The 15,437-nt window shown below is 46.3% G+C and overlaps 1 protein-coding gene across 1 annotated transcript in view; it reads left to right on the top strand.

Moving 5' to 3' along the window:
• csmd2 (CUB and Sushi multiple domains 2) overlaps positions 1-15,437 on the top strand; it is an 899,615-nt gene that overhangs the window by 391,294 nt on the left and 492,884 nt on the right. The window contains exon 10 of the mRNA XM_071373664.1: positions 10,962-11,083. Within this exon, the coding sequence (XP_071229765.1) occupies positions 10,962-11,083 (122 nt within the window). The remainder of the gene's footprint in view (positions 1-10,961; positions 11,084-15,437) is intronic.

Here is a 15,437-nt window from a genome sequence, read left to right as displayed (position 1 = left end):
ATACTAGCTACCACAGTTACCACAACCATACTAGCTACCACATTTACCACAACCCCACTAGCTACCACAGTTACCACAACCATACTAGCTACCACAGTTACCACAACCATACTAGCTACCACAGTTACCACAACCGTACTAGCTACCATAGTTACTACAACCATACTAGCTACCATAGTTACCATAACCATACTAGCTACCACAGTTACCATAACCATACTAGCTACCACAGTTACCACAACCATACTAGCTACCACAGTTACCACAACCATACTAGCTACCATAGTTACCACAACCATACTAGCTACCACAGTTACCAGAACCATACTAGCTACCACAGTTACCACAACCATACTAGCTACCACAGTTACCACAACCATACTAGCTACCACAGTTACCACAACCATACTAGCTACCACAGTTACCACAACCATACTAGCTCCCATAGTTACCACAACCATACTAGCTACCACAGTTACCACAACCATACTAGCTACCATAGTTACCACAACCATACTAGCTACCATAGTTACCACAACCATACTAGCTACCCCAGTTACCACAACCATACTAGCTACCCCAGTTACCACAACCATACTAGCTACCACATTTACCACAACCATACTAGCTACCACAGTTACCACAACCATACTAGCTACCATAGTTACCACAACCATACTAGCTACCATAGTTACCACAACCATACTAGCTACCACAGTTACCACAACCATACTAGCTACCACAGTTACCATAACCATACTAGCTACCACAGTTACCACAACCATACTAGCTACCACAGTTACCACAACCATACTAGCTACCATAGTTACCACAAACCTAACTAGCTCTTTGACATGGACTAGACTCCCCCTAACTAACTAGCCATTTGACATGGACTAGACTCCCCCTAACTAACTAGCCATTTGACATGGGCTACACGCACACTGCATCACATCACTGTCTGTCCTTGAGTTAGAGAGAGAGTTCAACTACTGACTAAATCTCACACTGATACAAAGAGAGAGATACAGACAGAAACACAGACAGAAACACAGAGAGAGACACAGAGAGGGATACAGAGAGAGATACAGAGAGATATACAGAGAGAGATACAGACAGAAACACAGACAGAGACACAGAGAGAGACACAGAGAGAGACACAGAGATATATACAGAGAGAGATACAGACAGAAACACAGACAGAGACACAGAGAGAGATACAGAGAGAAACACAGACAGAGACACAGAGAGAGACACAGAGAGAGACACAGAGATATATACAGAGAGAGATACAGACAGAAACACAGACAGAGACACAGAGAGAGATACAGAGAGAGACACAGAGAGAGATACAGAGAGATATACAGAGATAGATACAGAGAGAGACACAGAGATATAGAGAGACAGCGATAGAGAGAGACAGAGACACAGACAGAGACATAGACAGAGAGAGAGAGATGAGAGAGAGAGAGAGAGAGAGAGAGAGAGATACAGAGAGAGAGAGATACAGAGAGACATAGAGAGAGATACGGAGAGATACAGAGAGATACAGAGAGATACAGAGCGATACAGAGAGACAGACATAGAGACATACATAGAGAGACAGACATAGAGACAGACATAGAGAGACAGACATAGACACAGACATAGAGAGACAGACATAGAGACAGACATAGAGAGAGAGACAGAGAGAGAGAGAGCGAGAGAGAGATACAGAGATACAGAGATACAGTGAGAGATACAGTGAGAGAGAGATACAGAGAGAGAGAGAGAGAGAGAGAGAGAGAGAGAGAGAGAGAGAGAGAGAGAGAGAGAGAGAGAGAGAGAGAGAGAGAGAGAGAGAGAGAGAGAGAGAGAGATACAGAGAGAGATACAGAGAGAGATACAGAGAGAGAGAGAGGGTTTGCCTATTCTTAACAATGATTGATTTCCCTAGAAGAACATAGGCCAGAGAAAAACGAACAGCTGAATGATCTTCAAAAGTATCTCTCTACCGGCCATTAGTATCGATGGCCCCCTAGAGAAAGCTACATTAGATAATGAATAGCAGTCATACACCACCTTGGACTTAACGTCCACACAAAATGGGTCTGCAATGTGTGAGATGGTAAACCTTCCGTCCACCCACCGTACTTATACCACTACCCACCTGGGAGCACTTCAGCCATTTTGTGTCTATTTCAGCACTTCCCCACTCATCAGTTTCCCTAACCTCCCCTCCACAGCCACGGATGTCTGATGCAATCGCCCGGGTGGTTTATCCCCATAATCATCGTTGTCGGCCATCGGCTATCTCCACCGCTCCACTCCACATAATGTGCTTTGGGAAATCCTCTTTTGAAAGAGCACCCGGTTCGGCTGGCGCCTGGCTCTACTCGGCTATGCGAACCGAACGGGTGTGCAAAAAGGTTAAAAGAACTAGAAAAAAGTGCCAATTGTAATGTTTGTCCATTTTGAGACGCCGTAGCCAGTATACACTTCCTTAATAAAATAGTCAGAATTAATCTAAGATATAACTCAATAAATCTGTTTTTTCATCTAACTAGCATGAAAACAATTTGTCTCTCGTTGAATGAAAACAAAGACTTTATTGAAGAAGCCATACTGTTGACCAATCACTGAAGAAGGGGCGGAGACTTTGGCTGCTGACTTTGGCCTCAATAATACAATGTGAGTGCCCGAACAGCCGGAGAAAACCCTCACCAAAGTCCAAAACAAAACAAAAACTTTTGCACAAACTCTTCCGAACTGTTTCAGCTGGGAAGCATGCGAACGCCTTTGTACTGATTCAATTGAGTCACAATGAGATTATACCACTCAGGAATGGGGGGATACCCATCTCCTAAGGATTTGTGGGTAATCTGATTGTACTTCCTCTCATCCAAACAATAGATGCCCATTTGGATTACAGTAAACTTTCTCATGGAGGACAATGTGAATATTTTGAGGCTCTTGCTTTGTCAAAGTTTAATTCTAAAATGGTGGATAAAACAGTATCACAGACCAGGATTAAAGTGATCCGTGAGTAGAGTTGTTGAACAGGTTAATTAACACTGATTAGCATTAATTAACCTTGGATTTACATTTCTCTGGACCCAAACTGTTTAAACTGAAAATTAACCATAATCCAGGAATTGTTGATTTATCTAAAGCCAAATTAAAGTGTTGCTAATCCTCATTACTTCGTCCTCATTGGCTGTTTAGTAGGTGTAATCTAGGGCCATTCAAAACCCAGGTCTGATCTTCTTTTTACTAATTGTTTTTTTTAACCAATCAGATCAGCTCAGAACAGGATCTGATGTGAAAAGATCTGATGTGATTGGTAATTCAGATCTTGGGATGTCTGTGTAACCAGCCTTAGGACCTCTGAGTCTGTGTCCCACATCGCACCCTAAACCCTATACACCTCACTTATTTTGACCAAGGGAACATAGTGAAAAGTGTCCCAATTTGGGACCCATAGTTTTTCCAAACCCTGTGACCTACCGGATAACTACAGGTCTTTAACTAACACATAATCTGTTCTACCTGCCCGAGGCAGTGGCAGCGTAGCCTAGAGCGTTGAGCCAGTTGCACAAAGGTTACTGGATCGAATCCCCCGAGCTGACAAAGTACAAATCTGTCGTTCTGCCCCCTGAACAAGGCAGTTAACCCACTGTTCCCCTGAACAAGGCAGTTAACCCACTGTTCCCCTGAACAAGGCAGTTAACCCACTGTTCCCCTGAACAAGGCAGTTAACCCACTGTTCCCCTGAACAAGGCAGTTAACCCACTGTTCCCCTGAACAAGGCAGTTAACCCACTGTTTCCCCTGAACAAGGCAGTTAACCCACTGTTCCCCTGAACAAGGCAGTTAACCCACTGTTCCCCTGAACAAGGCAGTTAACCCACTGTTCCCCTGAACAAGGCAGTTAACCCACTGTTCCCCCTGAACAAGGCAGTTAACCCACTGTTCCCCTGAACAAGGCAGTTAACCCACTGTTCCCCCTGAACAAGGCAGTTAACCCACTGTTCCCCCTGAACAAGGCAGTTAACCCACTGTTCCCCTGGACAAGGCAGTTAACCCACTGTTCCCCTGAACAAGGCAGTTAACCCACTGTTCCCCTGAACAAGGCAGTTAACCCACTGTTCCCCTGAACAAGGCAGTTAACCCACTGTTCCCCTGAACAAGGCAGTTAACCCACTGTTTCCCCTGAACAAGGCAGTTAACCCACTGTTCCCCTGAACAAGGCAGTTAACCCACTGTTCCCCTGAACAAGGCAGTTAACCCACTGTTCCCCTGAACAAGGCAGTTAACCCACTGTTCCCCTGAACAAGGCAGTTAACCCACTGTTCCCCTGAACAAGGCAGTTAACCCACTGTTCCCCTGAACAAGGCAGTTAACCCACTGTTCCCCCTGAACAAGGCAGTTAACCCACTGTTCCCCCTGAACAAGGCAGTTAACCCACTGTTCCCCTGGACAAGGCAGTTAACCCACTGTTCCCCCTGAACAAGGCAGTTAACCCACTGTTCCCCTGAACAACGCAGTTAACCCACTGTTCCCCTGAACAAGGCAGTTAACCCACTGTTCCCCCTTAACAAGGCAGTTAACCCACTGTTCCTAGCCCGTCATTGTAAATAAGAATGTGTTCTTATTAACTGACTTGTCTAGGTAAATAAAATATAAAGAATGGCACCTTATACCTTATTTAGTGCGTTACTTTTGACCAAGGCCCAAAACTAGTGCACTACATACGGAATGGGGTTCCATTCGGGAAAGCTAGTGTTTATCTCTGAGACCTTATTATCTTGATTGCAGGTTGACTAGACCAGCAGCACTGCAGCCACGAGACAGAGAGCGTATTAACAGGGGAGATAATCAACCTCGTTATTAACCAGAAATGGGGAATATAGACGATTGGACTTTGCAGTTCAAACCTACACAGTATTATATTTCATTAAGGTCACCCTCGCTATCAGGACCACTCAAATTAATTACTTCATTAGTTTATGCTAAACTTTAGAATGAATGCTACTCTTTCGTTAATGTAGCTGGTTTTGGAGGGGGAGAGGGGTGTTGAAAAGGTGTTGAAAGGTTGTTGGAAGGGGGAGAGGGTTGTTGGAAGGGGGAGAGGGGTGTTGAAGGTTTGTTGGAAGGGGGAGAGGGGTGAGAGGGGTGTTGAAGGTTTGTTGGAGGGGGAGAGGGGTGTTGAAAAGGTGTTGAAAGGTTGTTGGAAGGGGGAGAGGGGTGTTGAAGATTTGTTGGAGGGGGAGAGGGGTGTTGAAGGTTTGTTGGAAGGGGGAGAGGGGTGTTGAAGGTTTGTTGGAAGGGGGAGAGGGGTGTTGAAGGTTTGTTGGAAGGGGGAGAGGGGTGTTGAAGGTTTGTTGGAAGGGGGAGAGGGGTGAGAGGGGTGTTGAAGGTTTGTTGGAAGGGGGAGAGGGGTGAGAGGGGTGTTGAAGGTTTGTTGGAAGGGGGTGAGAGGTGTTGAAGGTTTGTTGGAAGGCGAGAGGGGTGTTGAAGGTTTGTTGGAGGGGGAGAGGGGTGTTGAAGGTTTGTTGGAAGGCGAGAGGGGTGTTGGAGGGGGAGAGGTTGTTGGAGGGGGAGGGGTTGTTGGAAGGGGGAGAGGGGTGTTGAAGGTTTGTTGGAAGGGGGAGAGGGGTGAGAGGGGTGTTGAAAAGGTGTTGAAGGTTTGTTGGAGGGGGAGAGGGGTGTTGAAAAGGTGTTGAAAGGTTGTTGGAAGGGGGAGAGGGGTGTTGAAAAGGTGTTGAAAGTTTGTTGGAGGGGGAGAGGGGTGTTGAAAAGGTGTTGAAAGGTTGTTGGAAGGGGGAGAGGATTGTTGGAAGGGGGAGAGGGGTGTTGAAGGTTTGTTGGAAGGGGGAGAGGGGTGAGAGGGGTGTTGAAGGTTTGTTGGAAGGGGGAGAGGGGAGAGGGGTGTTGAAGGTTTGTGTGAAGGGGGAGAGGGGTGTTGAAGGTTTGTGTGAAGGGGGGGAGGGGTGTTGAAGGTTTGTTGGAAGGGGGAGAGGGGTGTTGAAGGTTTGTTGGAGAGGGAGAGGGGTGAGAGGGGTGTTGAAGGTTTGTTGGAAGGGGGAGAGGGGTGTTGAAGTTTGTTGGAAGGGAGAGGGGTGTTGAAGGTTTGTGTGAAGGGGGAGAGGGGTGTTGAAGGTTTGTGTGAAGGGGGAGAGGGGTGTTGAAGGTTTGTTGGAAGGGGGAGAGGGGTGTTGAAGGTTTGTTGGAGAGGGAGAGGGATGAGAGGGGTGTTGAAGGTTTGTTGGAAGGGGGAGAGGGGTGTTGAAGTTTGTTGGAAGGGAGAGGGTTGTTGAAGGTTTGTTGGAGAGGGAGAGGGGTGTTGAAAGTTTGTTGGAAGGGGGAGAGGGGTGTTGAAGGTTTGTTGGAAGGGGGAGAGGGGGAGAGGGGTGTTGAAGGTTTGTTGGAAGAGGGAGAGGGGTGTTGAAGGTTTGTTGGAAGGGGGAGTGGGGTGTTGAAGGTTTGTTGGAGGGAGAGAGGGGTGTTGAAGGTTTGTTGGAAGGGGGAGAGGGGTGTTGAAGGTTTGTTGGAAGGGGGAGAGGGGTCTTGAAGGTTTGTTGGAAGGGGGAGAGGGGTGTTGAAGGTTTGTTGGAAGGGGGAGAGGGGTGTTGAAGGTTTGTTGGAAGGGGGAGAGGGGTGAGAGGGGTGTTGAAGGTTTGTTGGAAGAGGGAGAGGGGTGTTGAAGGTTTGTTGGAAGGGGGGTGAGAGGGGTGTTGAAGGTTTGTTGGAAGGGGGAGAGGGGTGAGAGGGGTGTTGAAGGTTTGTTGGAAGGGGGAGAGGGGTTAGAGGGGTGTTGAAGGTTTGTTGGAAGGGGGAGAGGGGTGTTGAAGGTTTGTTGGAAGGGGGAGATGGGTGTTGAAGGTTTGTTGGAGGGGGAGAGGGGTGTTGAAGGTTTGTTGGAAGGGGGAGAGGGGTGAGAGGGGTGTTGAAGGTTTGTTGGAAGGGGGAGAGGGGTGAGAGGGGTGTTGAAGGTTTGTTGGAAGGGGGAGAGGGGAGAGGGGTGTTGAAGGTTTGTTGGAAGGGGGAGAGGGGTGAGAGGGTTGTTGAAGGTTTGTTGGAGAGGGAGAGGGGTGTTGAAGGTTTGTTTGAAGTGGAGAGGGGTGTTGAAAAGGTGTTGGATGGGAGATGGGTGTTGGAGGGGGAGGGGTTGTTGGAGGGGGAGAGGGGTGTTGGAGGGGGGAGGGGTGTTGGAGGGGGAGAGGGGTGTTGGAGGGGGCCGGGTTGTTGGAGGGGGAGAGGGGTGTTGGAGGGGGAGGGGTTGTTGGAGGGGGAGAGGGGTGTTGGAGGGGGGAGGGGTGTTGGAGGGGGGATATTGGAGGGGGAGATGGGTGTTGAACGTTTGTTGGAGGGGGGTGGGGGTATTGGAGGGGGAGGGGTTGTTGGAGGGGGAGAGGGGTGTTGGAGGGGGAGGGGTTGTTGGAGGGGGAGAGGGGTGTTGGAGGGGGGGTATTGGAGGGGGAGATGGGTGTTGAACGTTTGTTGGAGGGGGGTGGGGGTATTGGAGGGGGAGGGGTTGTTGGAGGGGGAGAGGGGTGTTGGAGGGGGAGGGGTTGTTGGAGGGGGAGAGGGGTGTTGGAGGGGGAGGGGTTGTTGGAGGGGGGAGGGGTTGTTGGAGGGGGAGAGGGGTGTTGGAGGGAGAGATGGGTGTTGGAGGGGTAGATGGGTGTTGGAGGGGGGGGGTATTGAAGGGGGAGGGGTGTTGGAGGGGGAGATGGGTGTTGGGGGGGGTGTTGGAGGGGTACAGGTGTTGCCTAAGGACCTATAAACTTCAGACATACCTCATTAAGATTAGTCTGGGACTAGACCTCTTAACTAGAGTCAATTAGCCCCAGACACCCAGGTCTTTCTTTAAAACCTTCATTAGGCATGGCCTGCTTTAATTTGAGGATTGTTAAGGTTCTGCTAGAGGCCCAAGGGGACCAAGGACAGAGTAGAAGTTAGAGTGCCCTCCAAAATTCAGTTAACTACTTCTCGTGACGTGACTTTCATTAATGTGATGACTGCTATTTATCGAATAATTACCTAGTACGTTTAATTAGTACTCGATTAAATTAATCATGTGACAATTAACTCATTAGCAATTTGGGGCACCACGGGAACAGTTGTTTACTGAGTTACTATCTCCCGACTTAAACTCTAAAGATCTATAAATATCTCTTACATTAATAACTGTCAATTATTAATTATTACCTCATCAATAACAGTCAATTATTAATGATTACCTCATCAGTCTCATTCTGAACGTCGCAAAATTCCTGGATCTGCAAGACCCTTAAAGTGTTGACTCAGCGATACAAAAATTGGTTTAATTATTTATTTACTAACTAAATAATCACACAGAAATACATAAACACACACACACACACGGGATATATTATTGATTACTAAAATAATGCAATGAAAGCAGGTCCCTAGTGGACTAACAAAGGCATGACTGTTTGATTATACAATGGAAGGGAAGGTAAGGAGAGGGGGGAGACTTAACAGAGACTTAACTTATCTTACATACACTATCGTTCAAAAGTTTGGGGTCACTTAGAAATGTTCTTATTTTTGAAAGAAAAAGCACCTTTTTTGGTCCATTAAAATAACATCAAATTGATCAGAAATGCAGTGTAGACATTGTTAATGTTGTAAATGACTATTGTAGCTGGAAACGGCTGATTTTTTATGGAATATCTACATAGGTGTACAGAGGCCCATTATCAGCAACCATCACTCCTGTGTTCCAATGGCACGTTGTGTTAGCTAATACAGGGGTACATTTGTAAACGACGTTCACCATAGCCAGAATATTTAGCACCCTAACATCCACTCATTCGGATTAGAACTGCAATATACATATTTACGCATATTTGTCGTTTCTCTGTCAAAACCACTCGATCCGTCTATGGAGAGTAGTTCGATGTAAGTCTCGACAGTAGTTGTCCTTTTTAGTTGTAGGCCTCTTTGTCTTGGAGTGTTCTTATAATGTATACTTCAGGTGTCCAACACAGGGGTTAGAGGGATCTGTCATTCACTCTCGTCTTTGGTCAAATTGTCCTAGACTACTTTACATACCCAGCTGCAGACTGTGAATGCTTGGTTAAGTCTTTACCTTATTCAATCGATGAGAGTTTCAGAGGGTCTTAACATTTTCTGTTCTTGTAGTTTTAACCATATCAACGTTTGGACCACGTCCTCACGTTCTCTGGTCTGTATTTCAATTCATAGCAAGTCCTTCTAAGCACTCTGGCCTGAAAGGAGATTCCATCATGTTGACATGAACTCTGAGCTCACTTTGGCGTAGCTCCTGACTGGGCACAAGTTGGCAAGAAAAACAATTCTCATTTAGAAGACTAAAATCAGATTGCTATCTTTTCAAAAATAGTTTCATATTTAATCATATACGTTTTACAACATTTAGAAGTACGTGGGGCGGCAGTAAACCTAGTGGGTAGAGCGTTCGGTTTTTGGATCGAATCCCCAAGCTGACAAGGTAAAAATCTGTTGTTCTGCCCCTGAACAAGGAGGTTATCCCCGGTAGGCAGTCATTGTAATAGGAATTTGTTCTTAACCTACTTGCTTAGGTAAATGTACAATTTTAGAAAATGTAAATCTGATATATACAGTGTGAAAGCTCCTAAAGTTACAATGTTTCTGTTAAAATGTATTTCTGATCATTTTAATGACATCACAAAATAGACATGAATTTCCCATATTCCATCTGTCATCATTCCCAACATTCAGATGTTGAAATATATTGTCCCATTGGTCATTGTTTGATGTTGACATTTTTTGGGCAAGAGTCTATCTGTAACTACTACAGTTCTCAGGGAGGTTTCCTACAGTTCTCAGGGAGGTTAACTACAGCTATCAGGGAGGTTTACTACAGTTCTCAGGGAGGTTTACCGCAGTTCTCAGGGAGGTTAACTACAGCTATCAGGGAGGTTTACTACAGTTCTCAGGGAGGTTTACCGCAGTTCTCAGGCAGGTTTTCCAGGGAGGTTTCCTACAGTTCTCAGGGAGGTTTCCTACAGTTCTCAGGGAGGTTTCCTACAGCTATCAGGGAGATTTCCTACAGCTCTCAGGGAGGTTTACTACAGTTCTCAGGGAGGTTTCCTACAGCTCTCAGGGAGGTTTCCTACAGTTCTCAGGGAGGTTTCCTACAGTTCTCAGGGAGATTTCCTACAGCTATCAGGGAGGTTTCCTACAGCTCTCAGGGAGCTGTAATTTCTGTTTTCTCTCCAGCATGCTAAATTGATCGGCTTCTTTTTAATTGAGTCGGCCCATCCCCTTTACTATGGTCTCGATTCTAGTATTGTCAAACAACATTCAAACATTCAATAGTCAGACATAGTCAGACATATTATAGCGCTTCTCTTCAGTATCTTCTGTCCTATTGGGGCTTGAGATGAGACAGGGTTTAGCTGGTCTGGCTGTCCTCTGTTGTGATGATAGAGGGGGAAACAAGCTTTCCTCTCTTGGTCGTGTGTTTTATGTTTCTCCACTCTGTCTTGGTCAGCACTAAAAGGGTTGCTGTCAATTCTGGGATTTTTTGGTCTGTTTTTAAGCTGAGATGTGGTTGGCCTTTACTGTCCTCTTTTGAAACCCTTTTTGAACTAACTTTTTGGCATGATATGTGTGTTTTTACATATACTTGTACCACGACGTAGTTGAATACTGAATTCTGATTGGCTGAAAGGGCATTCTAGAGCGTGCGTTAAAAGGCAGATATACAGACTGTCGGACAAGATATTGGACGCCTCTGAAGTAGTTTCACAAACAGGATGAAATAGATCCATTAAACTTCAATACTTCCGTGCTTCTACACCTGCATTGCTTGCTGTTTGGGGTTTTAGGCTGGGTTTCTGTACAGCACTTCGAGATATATCAGCTGATGTACTCAAGGGCTATATAAAAATAAAATAAACTTGAATAAAAAAGTCAATAAGAGTTTGTTTTTATTTTCTCTTTCAGCTCCTATGTGTGGTGGTCAGCTGAGAGGCCCTAACGGCATCATCGCCTCACCAAACTACCCTGTCCAGTACGACAACAATGCTAACTGCACATGGGTCATCAGCGCCACAGACACCACCAAGGTATCGTCTCACATTGCTAATGCTATACGCTAATACCGGAAAAGGCTGTGTTAATGTTGCTATGCTATACTATGCTAATACAGTAATATGTACAGCACAGAATTGACATGCTAATATGCTATATGCTAATATTGACTACTTCATGTTGATGTTGCTATGCTATACTATGCTAATACAGTAATATGTACAGCACATAATTGACATGCTAATATGCTATATGCTAATATTGACTACTTCATGTTGATGTTGCTATGCTATGCTAATATCTAAAACAGCCTGACATTATAATATGGAAATGCTCTATGAAAACATTGGATATTTAATGGTAATGCTATGTTAGCTACGCTAATACTTACTACTGTTTACGTTGCTACTTGTTTGCTTCTCACAATTAAGCTACATGCTAGTTGTGCTATCAAGACCCGTTAAGATCATATGGTTTATTTCAAATGTACGGCACTTGGAATCAATAACGTGTCTCCAACCCATCCCTTTTATATGTCTCCAAACCATCCCTTTAATATGTCTCCAAACTATCCCATTAATATGTCTCCAAACCATCCCTTTAATATGTCTCCAAACTATCCCTTTAATATGTCTCCAAACCATCCCTTTAATATATCTACAAACCATCCCTTTAATACATCTACAAACCATCCCTTTAATATGTTTCCAACCCACCCCTTTTATATGTCTCCAACCCATCCCTTTAATGTCTCCAAGCCATCCCTATAATATGTCTCCAAACCATCCCTATAATATGTCTCCAAACCATCCCTTTAATATATCTACAAACCATCCCTTTAATATGTCTCCAAACCATCCCTTTAATATGTCTCCAAACCATCCCTATAATATGTCTCCAAACCATCCCTTTAATATATCTACAAACCATCCCTTTAATATGTCTCCAAACCATCCCTATAATATGTCTCCAAACCATCCCTTTAATATATCTACAAACCATCCCTTTAATATGTCTCCAAACCATCCCTTGAATATGTCTCCAAACCATCCCTATAATATGTCTCCAAACCATCCCTTTAATATATCTACAAACCATCCCTTTAATATGTCTCCAAACCATCCCTTTAATATGTCTCCAAACCATCCCTATAATATGTCTCCAAACTATCCCTATAATATGTCTCCAAGCCATCCCTTTAATATGTCTCCAAACCTTCCCTTTAATATTTCTTCTAACCATCCCTATAATATGTCTCCAACCCATCCCTTTAATATGTCTCCAAACCATCCCTTTAATATGTCTCCAACCCATCCCTTTAATATGTCTCCAAACCATCCCTATAATATGTCTCCAACCCATCCCTTTAATATGTCTCCAACCCATCCCTTTAATATGTCTCCAAACCATCCCTTTAATATGTCTCCAACCCATCCCTTTAATATATCTACAAACCATCCCTTTAATATGTCTCCAACCCATCCCTTTAATATATCTACAAACCATCCCTTTAATATGTCTCCAACCCATCCCTTTAATATTTCTTCTAACCATCCCTATAATATGTCTCCAACCCATCCCTTTAATATGTCTCCAAACCATCCCTATAATATGTCTCCAACCCATCCCTTTAATATGTCTCCAAACCATCCCTTTAATATGTCTCCAACCCATCCCTTTAATATGTCTCCAAACCATCCCTATAATATGTCTCCAACCCATCCCTTTAATATTTCTTCTAACCATATTCTTTCCCCACACTCTGTCAGATTCATGCCATCATAATGTCTGTGACAGCGTGGGCATCAAGGCTAAAACCCAGTTGACTACTTTGACTACATTAAAATGACGCTTAAAGTGCCTTTTGGACAATAGAGGCTCTATATATTTCTACAGTCTATGGTCAGATCATGGCTGTATCGACAAAGCATCTCAGAAAAGGTCCTGTGAATCAAATCAAATCTAACCTTATTTGCCACATGCGCCGAACACAACATGTTTAACCGTGAAATGCTTACTTACAAGTACAATGTCCTGCATAGGAGTTGGTACAATGCCCTACAAAGGAGTTGGTACAATGTCCTGCATAGGAGTTGGTACATCGCCCTACAAAGGAGTTGGTACAATGCCCTGCAAATGAGTTGGTACATCGCCCTGCAAAGGAGTTGGTACAATGCCCTGCAAATGAGTTGGTACAATGCCCTACAAAGGAGTTGGTACAATGCCCTACAAATGAGTTGGTACAATGCCCTGCAAAGGAGTTGGTACAATGCCCTGCAAAGGAGTTGGTACAATGCCCTGCAAAGGAGTTGGTACAATGCCCTGCAAAGGAGTTGGTACAATGCCCTGCAATGGAGTTGGTACAATGCCCTGCAAATTAGTTTGGAAGTAGTAGCAGAAGAAGGATAGATCAAATGAATCAGCTAGATAGGACTCCATCAAAAGAAAGATAGATTGATAATCATCTGTGGTGAGGGAGAAGAAGAAGACAGGAGACAGATGGACAGCTATTTAGACAAGAGGACATCATAAGAGAGACTTAACCACTGTTACAGAGATGACTTCAGAGGTTCAAGGCCACAGTGCTAACACATGTCTTCCTCTGAGCTCAAACAAATGGTTTTACAGATCTGTCCACTTAGCATTGTGGATGAGTCAGGTACATAGTATGAGGAGGGAGGGAGGAGGAGAGGGAGGAGAGGGAGGATGAGAGGGAGGAGGAGAGGGAGGAGAGGGAGGAGGAGAGGGAGGAGGAGAGGAGGAGGAGGAGAGGAGAGGAGAGGAGAGGAGGAGGAGAGGGAGGAGGAGAGGGAGGAGAGAAGGGGGGAGGGAGGAGGAGAGGAGGAAGAGAGGGAGGGAGGAGGGAGGAAGGAGGAGAGGGAGGAGAGGGAGGAGGAGAGGGAGGAGGAGAGGAGGAGGAGAGGGAGGAGAGGAGGGAGGAGAGGGAGGAGGAGAGGGAGGAGAGAAGGGGGGAGGGAGGAGAGGGAGGACAGGGAGGAGGAGAGTGAGGAGAGGGAGGAAGAGAGGGAGGAGGAGGGAGGAAGAGGAGAGGGACGAGAGGGAGGAGGGAGAAGGAGAGGATGGAGGAGAGGGATTGGGTGAAGGAGGAGAGGGAGGAGGAGGGAGGAGGAGAGGTAGGATGAGGGAGGAGGAAAAGGAGGAGGAGGGAAGAGGAGCGGGAGGAGGAGAGGGAGGAGGAGGAGAGGGACGAGAGGGACGAGAGGGAGGAGGAGAGGGAGGAGGAGAGGGAAGAGAGGAGGAGGGAGGAGAGGGAGGAGGAGAGGGAGGAGGAGAGGAAGGGGGGGAGGGAGGAGAGGGAGGGAGGAGGAGAGGAAGGAGAGGGAGGAGGAGAGTGAGGAGAGGGACGAGAGGGAGGAGGGAGAAGGAGAGGATGGAGGATAGGGATTGGGTGAAGGAGGAGAGGGAGGAGGAGGGAGGAGGAGAGGTAGGATGAGGGAGGAGGAAAAGGAGGAGGAGGGAAGAGGAGAGGGAGGAGGAGGAGAGGGACGAGAGCGACGAGGGAGAAGGAGAGGATGGAGGAGAGGGATTGGGAGGGTGATGGAGGAGAGGGAGGAGGAGGGAGGAGGAGAGGTAGGATGAGGGAGGAGAAAAGGAGGAGGAGGGAAGAGGAGAGGGAGGAGAAGAGGGAGGAGGAGGGAGGAAGAGGAGAAGGACGAGAGGGAGGAGGGAGAAGGAGAGGATGGAGGAGAGGGATGTGGAGGGTGAAGGAGGAGAGGGAGGATGAGGGTGGAGGAAAAGGAGGAGGAGGGAAGAGGAGAGGGTGACTCACACATAAAGTGACAAAGTGCACGCATACAGTAGACACACACACACCCCCTTGGGTCACTCCACTGGGCTCTGGGCTGAGTCACAGGGTTTGAGCCAGACAGTGGTACTTTAGCCTGTCTCTCGCTCTGCGTCTTGACCAGATGAAGATGGAGCGAAGCTGTTCTTTCTCTGTAGAGACTAAAGATAGTGTTCTATTTCTGCCTGGCCCTATTTACCTCCAAACCACATTGCACCACACACACACACACACCCACACACACACACACACACACACACACACACACACACACACACACACACACACACACCCCGGACCACACGGTCACGCCTCCACATGCAGCCAGAGGAGACATTACTGTAGGTCAGAGAGGAGTCTGAATGTGCATCCCAAATAGAAACCTCTACCCTTTGAAGTGCACTACATTTGACTAGGGCCCATAATGTCACTGGTCTAAAGCAGTGCATTATGTAGGGAATAGTGGCCCATTAGGACTCAGCCTGAGATAGTGGCCCGTTAGGACTCAGCCTGAGATAGTGGCCCATTAGGACTCAGCCTGAGATAGTGGCCCTTTAGGACTCAGCCTGAGATAGTGGCCCTTT

Source organism: Salvelinus alpinus, chromosome 29, assembly GCF_045679555.1.
Source record: "Salvelinus alpinus chromosome 29, SLU_Salpinus.1, whole genome shotgun sequence".
Taxonomy (NCBI): domain Eukaryota; kingdom Metazoa; phylum Chordata; class Actinopteri; order Salmoniformes; family Salmonidae; genus Salvelinus; species Salvelinus alpinus.
This window is presented reverse-complemented; position numbering and strand designations above follow the sequence as displayed.